We start from the raw sequence: 14,200 nt of genomic DNA, 5'->3' as shown, positions 1-14,200 counted from the left end.
AATTTACGGACTCGTTTTCAAAACTTCTTTGACACTGTGAGTGGAAATTTTCATTTGAAACTATGGTTAATTTGCTAAACAACAAGTGTTACATAAAGAAGTTTCAAATATTTTTCTCACAATACAGTTTTGGGTTCATCTACCCATATATGGCTCTGATGAGATGGAAGGTCCTTGTGAGATTTGGCACCATTGAGCTGATTTTTATCTTAGTTTGACTGACACCTATACAGTTCAAGGTCATAGCTATTTGTATCAAATTGGGTACTGAACAAACATCATCACTTGGAAAGTGTTGTGATCATGTCTTTTCAATAATAAAGTTGAAAAAACATTCAGTCCTAAAACTTTTCTGAAAAATATATAACAGGAACTATCTCTTTTTGAAAGTTTGTTTATATGAATGAAACTTGTCACAAAGATTACACATTCTGATACTCATCTTGGTACCACTCTTTGCACAAATCTGTTTAACTTAAAATGATTTTAAACTGTCTCCAAAATAGAACTAAGCAGTACTGCCAATGAACATTTATATACAGTAACACACAGCAAAACTTGTCTGGCAAATAAAGTTATGATGTCGATTGTCTTCTGTGGCTCTCACTAGTCGGAGTTTTTTCTCTAGTTGTAGCTGGATCCTTGAGTGATTTCACTCGACGAGCTGGACTGCCAACTAGGCTGCGTCTTGTTTTCAATGTACTAGGCAAGGAATTAGTTTTTGCAAACTCTTGAGTGCTGTTCAGTGATTGCCCTTTACTTCCTGAGGTTACGCTTAGAGCAGGAGGAGGGGAAGTTCCTGGAGGGGAGGATCCTGTGCGCGGCTTTTTAGTTTTAGAGCCTCTTTTCTTTCTGGATGATTTTGTGGAGCGTCTGTCAGAGGTTGGTTCTTCAACAGTGGGTGTGTGTCCGACTGAATGTTTAGCTGCAAGTTTTGGGCTTTCACCTATATGCAGGTTGTTCACCCCTAGTGTGATGTGATCTGTTGTGCTGTGATGCTTTCCTTCCTGAGTGTCATTCTGTTCCTGAGTTTTACCATCACAGTCTTTTCTCTCCGAATTCTCTGTTTTCTCCTGTGTCTTTTCACTGCTTTCTACTGACACTTTGTTTTCATCTTCTTTATTGCTCTGGTTTGTACTTGTGTGATGTGGGTACAGGAACACAACTAGGGCTGTAATATTGTCGTTGGAACCTGCCTCTTTCGCCATGACAACCAACTTATGGGTGATTGTAGTCAGATCGCTTCCACTATCAATATATTGCTTAATAGTGGAACACACTTCTTCGGGTTGTAAAACATCCCATAAGCCATCACACGCCAATATAATGCATTCTTCATCTCCGTCTAAGTGTGTTTTCATCGTGTCTGCCTCACCACTGATGTACGGTTTATGTTCTGCATCACCTGTAAAACCAACGTACTCAATTTAGAGCAATTGCTGTAACAGTCAGCACATTTTCAACATTTCATTTCTGTCATGTGACTTTAATGTCTGATATTCGATATGCTAAAATCACCCAGTGTTTGAGATATGTGTGTAACCCACAAAATCATGTGTTACCATCTAATGTTTGAGATAAATGACATGAAAGTTTGAAATGATTTTGTATCCACAGATGTTAGCTTACCAATGGCTCTAGATACAGACAAAGTTCCATTGACTCTCCATGCACCGAACCAAACTACACAGCCACCTAAATCTTCTATTCTTTTCTTTTCATCCTGAAATATCCAGAAATATCAACATACAGCAACAGCAATCAATGCATTGCCATTTGAGAAGTAAAGTTGAACCACACTTTACAGGGGAACACCACTCCAGGAAACAAAGACATCTTTGTAAACTTTAGGTTCTGGAGATCGTGTCGTTCAATAATTTTAATCACTTGTGTTTCACATGATTATTGAGAAAAAGCAAGTTGAATTTGGTCCTCATTCATTTGCAAGGGGCTAACCTGAACAATGAACGGGGAAAAAGTTTCAATAATGTCTTCATCTTGTGTAATGTCAGTTGAATAGCACCCCATAGTGGCCACACCATATAATCTTTTATCTTTCTGATGACAGGAACAGGATGTATTGTGACATAGTTTGGCAGGTTTGGCCCAATGACTTCAGTTCTGTTTGTTAAAGTATATTCAAGTACTGGGCAACTCCAGCCCACTCCAAAAGCTAACAAATAAATATATTGTTGAATATTGCCCCCTAGTGGCCAAACTATACAATTCCCCCCCCCCCCCCCATTAATTGGATTATGACAAGCAATTGGTCCATTATAGAAGAGTACAGAAAGTGGTAAAATATACCAAAAGAAAAATGTATTGGAATCTTGTCAAATTTAACACTCAAAGTCTGAGAACTGGTATGTTAATAACATATTCTAGATCATTCAATTTTGGTTTTTTGATTAGCAATTTTTCTGATGCTTGCTTTGTCACTTTATAGAAAATACAAAAGAGAGAGAAAAAACTTTGCCCACCTCTCTGTCAGGTTTGTGTGGTTCCATTATTTTGTATGGTTTACCGTTCTTCATCAGTAGAGCCTGTGAGTCACCAAGCCAAGCTAAATACAACATGTTGTCTCGGATAACTGAAACTACACCAGTTGTGCCACTTCTTGATCTCTGCTCAGCAAAATGAAAAACATCAAATGTCTCATTGCATGTAGCTGGATTGACTTAGAATGTTCAACTCTGTTTGAAAATCAAAGTAGCTTGAATCACAATAGAATGTAAGATATGTTGTGTTGTTCTGCCCTCACCCACCTACGACCTACAAAAATGCCCAATGAATGGGTTGACCAATGTGTGAGGGCGCCCCATCATGGCATAACTTGCAGTCAAGTAATAGTATCACAAACAACATTTAAAAAAAAATTGCCAAATGAAAGTTCATTCCGGGTCCATTTGGTATGGATATATCACCAATTTGACAACCCCACACTTCACTTTTGATCTATTTCACCAAATCAAGACTCCAATTTAGACCGTGTATTTTTCATAGGAGCTATGATACAGTAATAGTCTACCCATGCACAGTAAAGAAAATACTATGTTTGCATCACGGAATGAAATTCCAAACAGAGTACATGTACACACTTACCGTTTGTGGTATCTGTGTTTTATAAATAGCAAACAAGGAAAGCCATACCCATGATTATATTGTTACTTTTTGAAAACTCTGAACAGAATGTCTTGATCAAGTTACGATAGAAGAAATTTGTATTGTATATCAGAGCCAATCAGCAGCCAGAGTAAAAAGTTTAGAAGTGATAACAAAACTTCAAACAATCTTACTTCTCTTTCTGCTCGTTCCACAAACATAGAATCTGTTTTCCTGAAAGTGTCTTTGAGAGCTCCTTCGACATCAGAATTAAACTTCAAGTGATGTACTAACTGACAGTGAAGATGAGCTGCTGCATAACTTGATGCATCTAAACCACCGTGTCCATCAAACACTGCATAATAAGACTGCTGACTGTGTTCAAGCTGTAGAATGACAATCATAATACATCTCTATCAAATAGTACATGATGATAATCTTTGCTGGGCAAAATAAATTCAGAAATTTTTTGAATGAGCAGTGTCCTAGTAACAAAGTGTTAAAAGGCAGGAGGAATCTGGAGCACCCAGAGAAAACCTGTATTGTTCAGTAGGGTCAAACTGAGTATCATCCTTCTAAATTTTGATACAGACCTGGTTAATTTTCAATCAAACCCGGCCAGTGATGGATGGGTCTGAATCCAGACTGAAGTGGTAAAAGGCATACAAGCGAACTGCTTAACCACCCATAACCTTTTAATATTTAATAAGTCACCTCTGTGTCTCTCTATAAACTTGTGAGTGAAGTGGTGTAAATGTAATGTTGGCCAAGTTTGTTTTTTTCAAAAGTAAATTGAGGAAATTGATGTACAACAATATGCTACAAAAGCTACAACGTGCTTCACTCAATAAATGTGAAAAACATAGTCTTTGAGAACTAATTGAAGATCAAAATTCACAATTTCCTAGAAAGGAAAATATAAGCTAACTCCTTTAACCACCAACGACCCTTACACAAATCAGCTTGCATCTCATTATAAACTTGTGACTAAAGTGGTGTAAATGCAGTGCAGTGTTGTAACCAAGTTTCTCTCTCTCTCCAAAATTAGAAAAATTGATGTTTACTACAAAAGCCATGATGCACTAGTTTCCATTATGTGAAAAATATAATCTTCAAGAACTGGTTACAGACCAAACTTCTCAGAATTTTCTAGAATGGAAATTATTAAGGTTTATCCTCCTCGTGAAAATGGATTTACCTATAAATATTTGGGGTTAATATACCAACAGGTTGATAAATTTCTTTAGTTGTAAAGCATGATTACCTTAGAAACTTTACTTAAACGTTTTGTAACTTTGGTTCTACAGAAATGTCTTATCAAGTGTATCTAGTACATTGTATATTCAGAGAATAAAGGCCTTTTCAATTCTGTTTATTTATATTGTGTTCTGACATCAGTCAGGTGACAAACACCTACAAACATGGACCCCAAAACAAATGTATTCATTGAAGTGAATGGTTTGTTTAAGCTGGGCAACCTTTTCTGTGTGTATTGGATTATGTGGATTTCCTAAATAGCATGGTATCGTGGGAAACACCCATTTACTATCAGATGATTTAGTGGAGATATTCTCTGCCTGCTGTTGGCCAGTCACCTCAGTGATGTACATACAGGTGTACACTACATGTAATGTTAAAAAATCAAGCAGTATGGGAGAAACACTGTACATTTGTAGCATTGCTATTAAGTAAAGGATTTGGTAAAATTTTATGTAGATTTTACTACTGTTAAGACATAAATTATCACACCATTCTACCAACACTACAACACACTGTGTGTGTGTGTGTGTGTGTGTGTGTGTGAGTGAGTGAGTGTGTGAGTGTGTGTTGTGTTTGTGTGCGTGCATGTGTGAGTAGTGGGTGTGTGCACGTGTGTGTATGTGTGTCTGCATACAAATGTGAGTGTGTGCATGTGTCCGTCTGTGTTTGAGTAAAATGTCTTTGTGTGTGTGTGTGCGTGTGTGTGTGTTTGTGTGTGTGTGTCTGTCTGTCTGTCTGTCTGTCTGTCTGTCTGTTTGTCTAGATGGATAGATGCATGCATGTACACAAACAGTGTAACATTTACCTTGGAAGGAAATAAAACTTTGAGATCTTTAACAATGACATGCTTGTCTTCCATTTTCCGCCTGGTGTTTTTGATTGCATATTCTGAAGTTGTTGGTACGGTGTCAGGAAGACCTAGATTAGGGAAGTTCTCCTTCCAGTCTTTACAAATCCTATGAACTCTTTTGAAAACTTCTCTGCACAAAGAATTGGCATCAATGACTAAAAGAAATAAAACAAACATGTATGACTATCTTATATCATCATGTATGAGCCAAGTTGAACAAAAAATATGGAATATATAACTCTGGTTGTTCTACATTACGCAACGTGTATCTATGTCACTGGTTCTGCTGGGTACAAAATATAAGTCGCAACATTCAAAATTGTTTCCTTGATTTTTCTTTGATTAGTGATGCTGGTATAATTATGTTATTCTCCAATATTTTTCTTCCTTCAGCCAAGGAAAACATGAGTGACCTAAGGGGGCTTTGTCACTACGAGTTGCTAGATGAGCAGTGACAAAGCCCCCTTAGGTCACTCATGTTTTCCTTGGCTGAATGAAGGCAAATATTGGAGAATTACATTTAAATATGAAATGACTACACATGGTTTATGGGACAGCTTTTAACAGCCATGTCAATAGTTTTACATCTATACTTTCTCCACACAAGATGAAAATTGCAAATTTTGAAAATAAAACAAGCAAGCACCCTACTCAATAATACCACTGTCACCAAACACACCGATCAGTGATTGCAGATAATAAAACACTGCAAACACTAATCATGTGTTAGTGGAAACACTGAAAGGCTGAACAAATCAAAATCAATCAATCAATCAATCAATCAATCAATCAATGATTTCTAGAGCATTTTCTAACTTTGCCTCTGCAGAAATACTTTATGAAATGTACACTGTATATTCAGAGTATCTCTGTATCTATCAATATATATCGAGTAAGATATTCTTTGAAAATATGTGCTGAAACTAAAACTATTTCAGTTGATCACAGAGAATATATCAATGAACAAGTAGTTGGTTCCAAGATGCATCACATGCATATTCTGTACTTGCACAGGGTTGTACATGTGCTACTCGGCTGGGGAATGTCACCTGACCATATCTGGGATTTACAAGTAAAGGCCTTTTCTGTCATTGAGTCTTTGTTCTGTAAAATCCCTCACAAATGGAGGTCAATATGTGTTATTTCAAATGTATATAAAACACAAAACAAGTCTAAAGGTAACCACATAGTGTTGACATCTCATGAAATGCATCACAGAACCAGAAAATCGACTCTTACCTGGTTTTTCGTCTTCATTGTCTGTTGGTTGCTGGAATGACCTAAGGTCATATTTCAATATTTCATCCGTTGCTTTCCTAGCAATAGCCAATGCCAAGAGATGGGGTGCATTGCTGAAAAGTAGAACAAAGGTCAGAGGTCAATATTAAAGAGATCCATATATGTCATCAGTTGCTTTTTTTGAGCAATAGCCAATGCCAAGAGATGGGGTGCATTGATGAAAGTAGAACGAGGTCAAAGGTCACATTAGCATAATCTATGTCCCAGATTTAGAGAAAAGCAATAAACCATTTCATTATACCACTGAAACTGGCTGTCACATATTGAATTACAACGTTAAAAGTTCGACTGGCTGGTATGAGATCAAAAAACAATTTACAAACCAATTTTGATAATGAAATGACAGAATTCACAGAGGATTACTGTTTTAATTCATGAAAAGAATCATATTACATTGAAAATTAAAATGAAGCTGTGCACATAGAAGATTATAGGGGATAATTACTTTTTTCATGATTAAAACTCTTTCTACAATGGGATATTTGTTGCAAGCATACACAAAAACCTAAAAGTTGGGAAAAAATGGGATTAAGCTGATAGTATTCTCCATTGCTTTTACTTTCTTGTTCTGAAAAAAAAAATATGAGTGACATACATTTGTATAAGGGACCTTGTTGCTGAGTCAAAGATGAGTGGCATAAGGGGCCTTGTTGCTGAGTCAAAGATGAGTGGCATAAGGGGCCTTGTTGCTGAGTCAAAGATGAGTGACATAAGGGGCCTTGCCACTATGAGTCAAAAATGAATAGTCACAGATATTTTCCAGTTGAATGTTGAAAATATTGGAGAATGATATAATAATGTTAACTCAGTCTTAATTTAAGAAATTTGAGGAAAATAGTGGCAATTCTGAAGGTTTGGGTTTATATTTCAAGTATTGTAACATGGATGACATAGACACGTGTTGTTATGATGTAGAATGAAGTGGGTATTAATCCGGTTGCAACATTCACTGTTTGAATGCATACAACTAGCTTTGTTTTGCATGGTTTAATACCACTAAGTTAAGTACTCCAACAAATAGCAATACTGTAATGAATGTAAGAAAAAATTTGAAATATTTTGTCTAATTGTGATACCAATATGGTTATATAATTTTTATATTGAATATTGATTTACACATGATACATGTACATGATGCACATATGGTAATATCATAAATGTGTTATGCAGTAAAAAAATCTTTAAAGTTTATACATTGTAGGATGGGTTGATAAAATATGTTTTAAAATGTTGGCAAGAGGAAGAGACCCATACAAGCATTGTTTCCAGTTGATTCCAACATGATACATGTACATGAAGCAGCAAAACCATAGATTAGACAGTGGAGGGAAAATTTCCCCCTCCACTAGCACTGTCTATGATGTAACTGACTTGTTTCATACATATATTGCCTCAACTTGAATTTTGAGTATCGTTTTGCTTTGAAGTGGTAAGCATATGTGTCGGTGAATACAAATCTACATAAGTTCCTCATCCAGTTCACCGGAATTCAGAAAACTATGACTTTTTACCACATGCGTATTTCCCTTTCTTTGTGTCAGGATTCTAAAACCTACACTGTAAGCAAAAAAACACTGTTCCGTGTTTGAAAACTTAGCTTTCCTATTTTGGGAACAATAGTGCGTGATGAAACACTGATATAAAGTCTTATCTCCTTATTAACACATTTGGTATCATGACATCATATCAGTAGTCAGTGATATTGAAACCAAAACAGTGAAAACGTTGATAAAAAAGTTGAACACAGTTTTTTTTATTTGTGTGTTCTTTGTGTGTATACACAATGTACTGTATACAAATGAAACAGAGCTTTGAAACATAGAAGTAAAACTTCAATGTCTGTAGCAATACGTCCAATCCGGATTATTTGAAAGATAAAAGATTGAATGCATAGCATACAATTTACAAACATAGTTTCATACACAAGTTCTCTTCTTCCACTTTTGATGTAGAAACGGACATGTGTCAAACAAATCACTTGTATTTCTTTCTTTGTACAAATGTAGTTTGTTAACCAGGGGAATTATTCAGTAACGGTTTATGACCGGAAGTGTAGACCAGCCGGGCTTTACAATATTTGGACAATTCTCCTTTCTATACATTTCATGGCAAATGTTGATAACATTCTTGTTCGATTGAAATACTTGTCTGATTCTTCCCTTTTCAATAGTTTGTTTTTCAATTTTGTTGATGACTTTTTATACTGACAATCCATTTCTCATACACGATGAAAAGTTTAATCCTCGTATTTCGTGATCTTGGGTTCCTTTCCGGTAACAGGACACCTATTTCCAAAATGGCTGAAAAATGCATAACCAAAGTATGGCATATTGAGTACAAAAATGGCTTGAATTTCAGACTAGCCTGTCAGCAAATCATTTTTTTTTTTTTTTTTTTTTTTTTTTGTAGACACTACATTTCACCTGAAGAAACCTGTATCATAAACTCAGTTGTTTTAATCTCTGTCAGTCAGTTCCAATTCAACAATGTGCCAAATATAAACTGATTACATTTCTTCCCAAGTAATAAAATTGTCATTCACAATTATTTTCAATTAGGACAATCTCAAAAATAAATCCCTATTCATTTGCCTGATTAGGCAAAATAGAAAGATTCTTTGTTTCCAATAACATGACTTCACAAAATAGTGTAGGTTGGTTAGTCGGAATTTTATTTTATTTTATGTTTTTTGAGAAGCTGCTTCGACCCTACGACAAGATACTCATTAGTCACAATATTGTGATAGTTTAATGAGATGTAAAAGTTGATGACGACAATTACATGTGAATTAGACAAACATAATATGTGGACTGTATTGTATAAATTTCACTTAGAGTCTGAAAAGAACAAGTTTCTCAGGAATGTGATTTTTAAGAAAATGACCAATTATACTTTGGCAAGAAAATTTACACTAAAATAGAGGTACATGTAAATTCTCAGCATTTTTACTTTTTACTTTTTTGAATGTAAAAAAATGTTTAGCGGCAACAGCTTAAACTTGGGTCAGTTGGATTATCGGAAACTCACAATTTTTTTTTGTTTGGCCTGAAAGTGTGAAATTAAGACCTTGAGATTTGAATAGACTGCCAAGGTATATATTGTATCATGGATTACAATGGCGTTGTGTAGCTTATGGCAATTATTATCAATTGTGGTGTGATTAAAGGCACACAATGGGACATAACTTATTTCGTGAAAGGGGTGATCGAACTTTCTCATTGTAACACTTGTTTAACAAACCAACAGCGCTGTGGTCATAAAATTTCTATTTTTACTACACTGTGTACTAACAACATTTTACAAGGTTTCTATTAATAGTACACATAACCAGTATTATAACCAGGTAATGTACATTAGGGATATATCTATACACAGAACTGGTCAAACAAACCTTGTTTACCTTTCCTGAAAGTGCTACATATAATGTTGATAATAATAACTTAGGACCTGATATGTACAAAGTCTAATCACTGGTTTTTTCAAACAATTTTCAGTGACAATATTGTTGGTTATCTGATTGAATAAATAATACCTCCAGTTACAGCTAGTGCAGTCTAAATGAAGTGTACAAAAAGAAATTGATCTCTAATATATCCATTTCTGATTTCATGTATATATATATATATACAAGATATATATACATGTCTCATCACATGATATGATATGATATGATATGACAGGCTTCTTGATATTAATACCATCAAAAATATTTTCTTGTGTCATAATAATTTCCTACAATTCCTATCAGTATTCTCTGGGGTAAACGCTAATGGAATATCAGGTACACATTCAATTGTCTAGGGACAATAACTTTGCTATGATTATAACTATCATCTGTCTCCTCATGCAGAACATAGCAGTTCTAAGATATTGAAAATCTGAAACAAATTTTTTTAAAAATTATCTGTTTTGGACTCAGGTTTCAAAACAAATTTACTGTGATAATGATAAAGTAACTTACATCAATATATTGCATCAAGTTACAATAATTTCACTACTCTCAGTACACTATAATTCACTTTCTTAAATATACATGTAAGACTAGAGTTAGGTAGAACGTGCCCTTTGGGCCAATTTCCCCAGAAATCAAAGTTTATAAAATTTCTCCAAACAGTAACTACGGCCTGTACCATGTAAAAGCTTGCTTCTGGTCTTTTGAGATAATAAAAGAAATTTAGGGGTTCATCATCTTCAAGGAAATCTACAATCTTGTATTTTCTCATGGGATTTACACATATGTAGTATTCATTGGCCATACTGCACTCTACTGGATTCTGGCTTCATTTTGATATCTACTTCAAAAAAATTTGATTTTTACTGAGAGTTGGTGTGAGTTTTCCTGAGCAGAGTAACAGAAAAAGTTTCAAATGTTTCAGTGTTTACTTCTGATGTACATACAGTTACTTTGGTAACCCATACACAATGTAATTATATTTTCATTTTCAGAATATGAACCAAGCTTCTTCAGACATCACCTGTCACTTTTGATATTTACTGAGAGGTATTACGCATTACATGACTTCAGGAATATAACACAGTTGAGTGACTGTCTAAAGTCTAAGATACAATCATACATAATAAAGTATGTAATTAAAGAGATTAGAAATTATATTACAGTTACACTATATAATCAGTGGTATAGTAGGGGGGAACTTAGGCTAGGAATAAATTTCTAACCCTCCATGTACCAGTAACTATATTGAAGTCTTCAATTATATCAAATACGACTATGTCAGATCTAGCTGTCAAATGTAATATAAAAATGGACAGCTTAGAGGGTCTAGTGACTTATGACATACTTAAGGGGTCAAATCATATGGCAGATTATAGTAAATTGATATTTTGATACACAAGGAAGAACAAATTATAATTTCATAGTGTTATTCTAGATTCAAAAAGAAGATAAATCTCACATCACAACAATAATACATGGTTTTGATGTTGTCACCATAATTTTTGTAGATGACATCACTTCACATAACAGGTGCATTGAATTGTGGTTTAATATATATAAGGCAACATGACAGAAATTTGACGTGCGGTTTATTGCAAATCACTCTAGTCCGTAGTCGGGTTTTTTTTTGGTCAGGTTTAATTTCCTATCGCATTTAATATCATTTGCTGCAAGTAATTGCAATACGTGTCAAATTGGCCATGTACCTAATCTAATAATTTGATTACTGAGGTATTGAAGGTACATGAGAAGTGTTAGATATTTATTCAGGACCTTGAGATAGGGCCAAGGAGAACTATGAACAAGTACTGAAGTAAACGAGTATTTTTTTTTTCCAATGTAGACAAATTTAACTATACTACTCCTACATGTAACAAAATAAGACTCAATGTATGCACTAATTCTGGATTACATTACAGTAACTGAGCATAAATCAACTCACATCAGCAAGAGATAATACATGTACATCTCATATGATGATATCATTATTATATAACTGGTATATTTTTGTACATTTTTGTATTGTTGCTGTTTGCATGTACATGCATATTTTATTTGTTTTGACAGTTCAAACATCAATCAACACTATGGGAATCACACAGCTAGACTATGGAAATATGATCGTTCTTCAATTTCTCTATTAATTGATAATGAATATATAGATACATGGCAAGGGTAGGAAATATGTTTAAAGTAGTGACTGTGTTATAATATTATCAAACAGAAAATGCTTCATTTCATTTTCTCCAAATTTTGTGTCACATGGAATCAACTGCCTTTAAAATAAAGGCCCAGCTCCTGGTACGGTAGGTTTAAAATCTAGGTGTGATAAACAAATAGAACTATAGGTGTGTGTGTACACATATCAACAATATAAATAGAGATACATAATGTTATTGTATGCCCATAGGAATATTAACATAAACATGTATTTTTTGATCGCTCAGATGATGGGGAACACAATGTGATATGTTGGCAAAAATTAACAAGAATTTCACATGAGACCCAAAAAATGTGCCATACGCCCTTGCACTGTAAACCAGAAGTGTGGTAAAACTATGGTACTGAACAAAAGATAGTCCTATTGAATCCTTATCACTCAACTAATAAAGTAACACTAATGAAAGAACCTGGGATTGAATCCTTGGCCTTTAAAGTTTAAGGCTACTATTACTCTTTATAAAATATCAGATGAGTGATTTGATCAGTTGAGATCGTGGTGTCGTATATCATAAATGTTATGAATATTATATCAACATCAAACCCTCGGCTTTCATATTGCTATTATGTAACATATGTTTATATAATTTTCTATTATTTAGTATTAAACAGTTATGTTCCACATGATTACTTCATCAAAACTTGTATGTCTTAGTAGCTGACTATGGGTTGGTGTGTTGCTATTGTGTCACTCAGTGGGGATGACTGGTCAGCATTGATAAGGATCTCATATCCAATTACTTCTAATGTTGTCTTGCTGGTAAAAAATGTGTGTGTGTGTGTGTGTGTGTGTGCCCTGTAAAGTGTATAAGGTATTAGGAAATCTGTAGTAATGTCAAATGTGTGTACCCTCTCAGCCAATTTGACGGTGCCACTGACGCACACAATTTCTAGTGACGCACCAAAATTTGGTGTTCCCCTATCTCTTACTATGTGGTGACTCGCACAAATTCCAGTTTTTCTCCTCGTGACTCACAACAACAAAATTTGGGCACACTGTTATGCACCTGTTACAGTGTATCGTAGCTTATAAGTTGTTTTTGTATCAATCTATGTAATCTTATACTTGTATCAGTGTCTTTGTTAATGTTTGGTAACCCCAGCAACAGAGAGGGTGAAATCTGGTAAAATACCCATACCCATGTACATGCACTATGTACTATATAATTGTTTTGTTTGGAAATCTGTTTTAAAATTTAAACACCTCGTGAATTCACTCAGGTAGATAGTATCTACTTACTACCCTGAACAAAAACACCATTTTGATACTAGTTTCAGTTCAAATGTGACCGGTGTAAATAGCAGCATCCATCAACAAATGTTACATGTATGTAAATAGTGTCGGGTAGATGTCCTTTTGAACCTGTCAAGTGCCATTACATTGGGTATGAATCATTGTAATGCACTATTATGCACCTGTACGGTAGTGGCAAGCCGCTATGATAACCCATGGACGTGTAAGGAGATATAACCCTATTGTAGTCTTAACATATTCCAATCACATAATAAGCGTATGATCACGTATTTAACAACTCGAGGGGGGGGGGGGCGGGGTGTTCTAAGGAGAAATCTCACAAACCAGTGAGCCCAGAGGCTACACTCAGATATTAAAGTTTTGAATCTTTTGATCGCATACCGAACTCTGCATGTACGTTGTTGTTGTTTTCCAATGTCATTTGAATGTGTTGTGTGTTGCCATAACAATGAGTAAAATTACAATCGCGTCAGGTAACTACACTCGTTATCAACTATGTGTTTACAACAGTATATGCCACTATCACTGCCGGACAGTTTACATAGTACGAGTAGGTTATTATGACATAGTTACCGTACCTTTTCTCTAAGTACTGCAAAACCCAGTCGAGTGTTTCGCCTTCCACTTCTTGGTGCGTCAGTGAAAAGGTTACCAGTCTGATTGGAAGAGCATCGCCACTTGACAACTTGTCAATGTGGTTGGAAACGAAATCATCCAAGAACTGTTTATAGGAGTCGGAACTACAACACGACGACTCCAT

The 14,200-nt window shown here is 35.0% G+C and overlaps 1 protein-coding gene across 1 annotated transcript; it reads right to left on the bottom strand.

Moving 5' to 3' along the window:
- Positions 1-575: 575 nt before the first annotated feature.
- On the bottom strand, positions 576-14,200 carry LOC144449377 (protein phosphatase 1F-like). Its single transcript, XM_078139905.1, has 7 exons — positions 14,019-14,200; positions 6,452-6,564; positions 5,162-5,367; positions 3,297-3,473; positions 2,481-2,624; positions 1,630-1,723; positions 576-1,405 (listed from the first exon to the last, which is right to left on the bottom strand). The coding sequence occupies exons 1-7, from the start codon at positions 14,198-14,200 to the stop codon at positions 576-578; spliced, it is 1,746 nt and encodes a 581-aa protein (XP_077996031.1).

The sequence above is a fragment of the Glandiceps talaboti genome, chromosome 18 (assembly GCF_964340395.1).
Source record: "Glandiceps talaboti chromosome 18, keGlaTala1.1, whole genome shotgun sequence".
In the NCBI taxonomy this organism is placed as follows: domain Eukaryota; kingdom Metazoa; phylum Hemichordata; class Enteropneusta; family Spengelidae; genus Glandiceps; species Glandiceps talaboti.
This window is presented reverse-complemented; position numbering and strand designations above follow the sequence as displayed.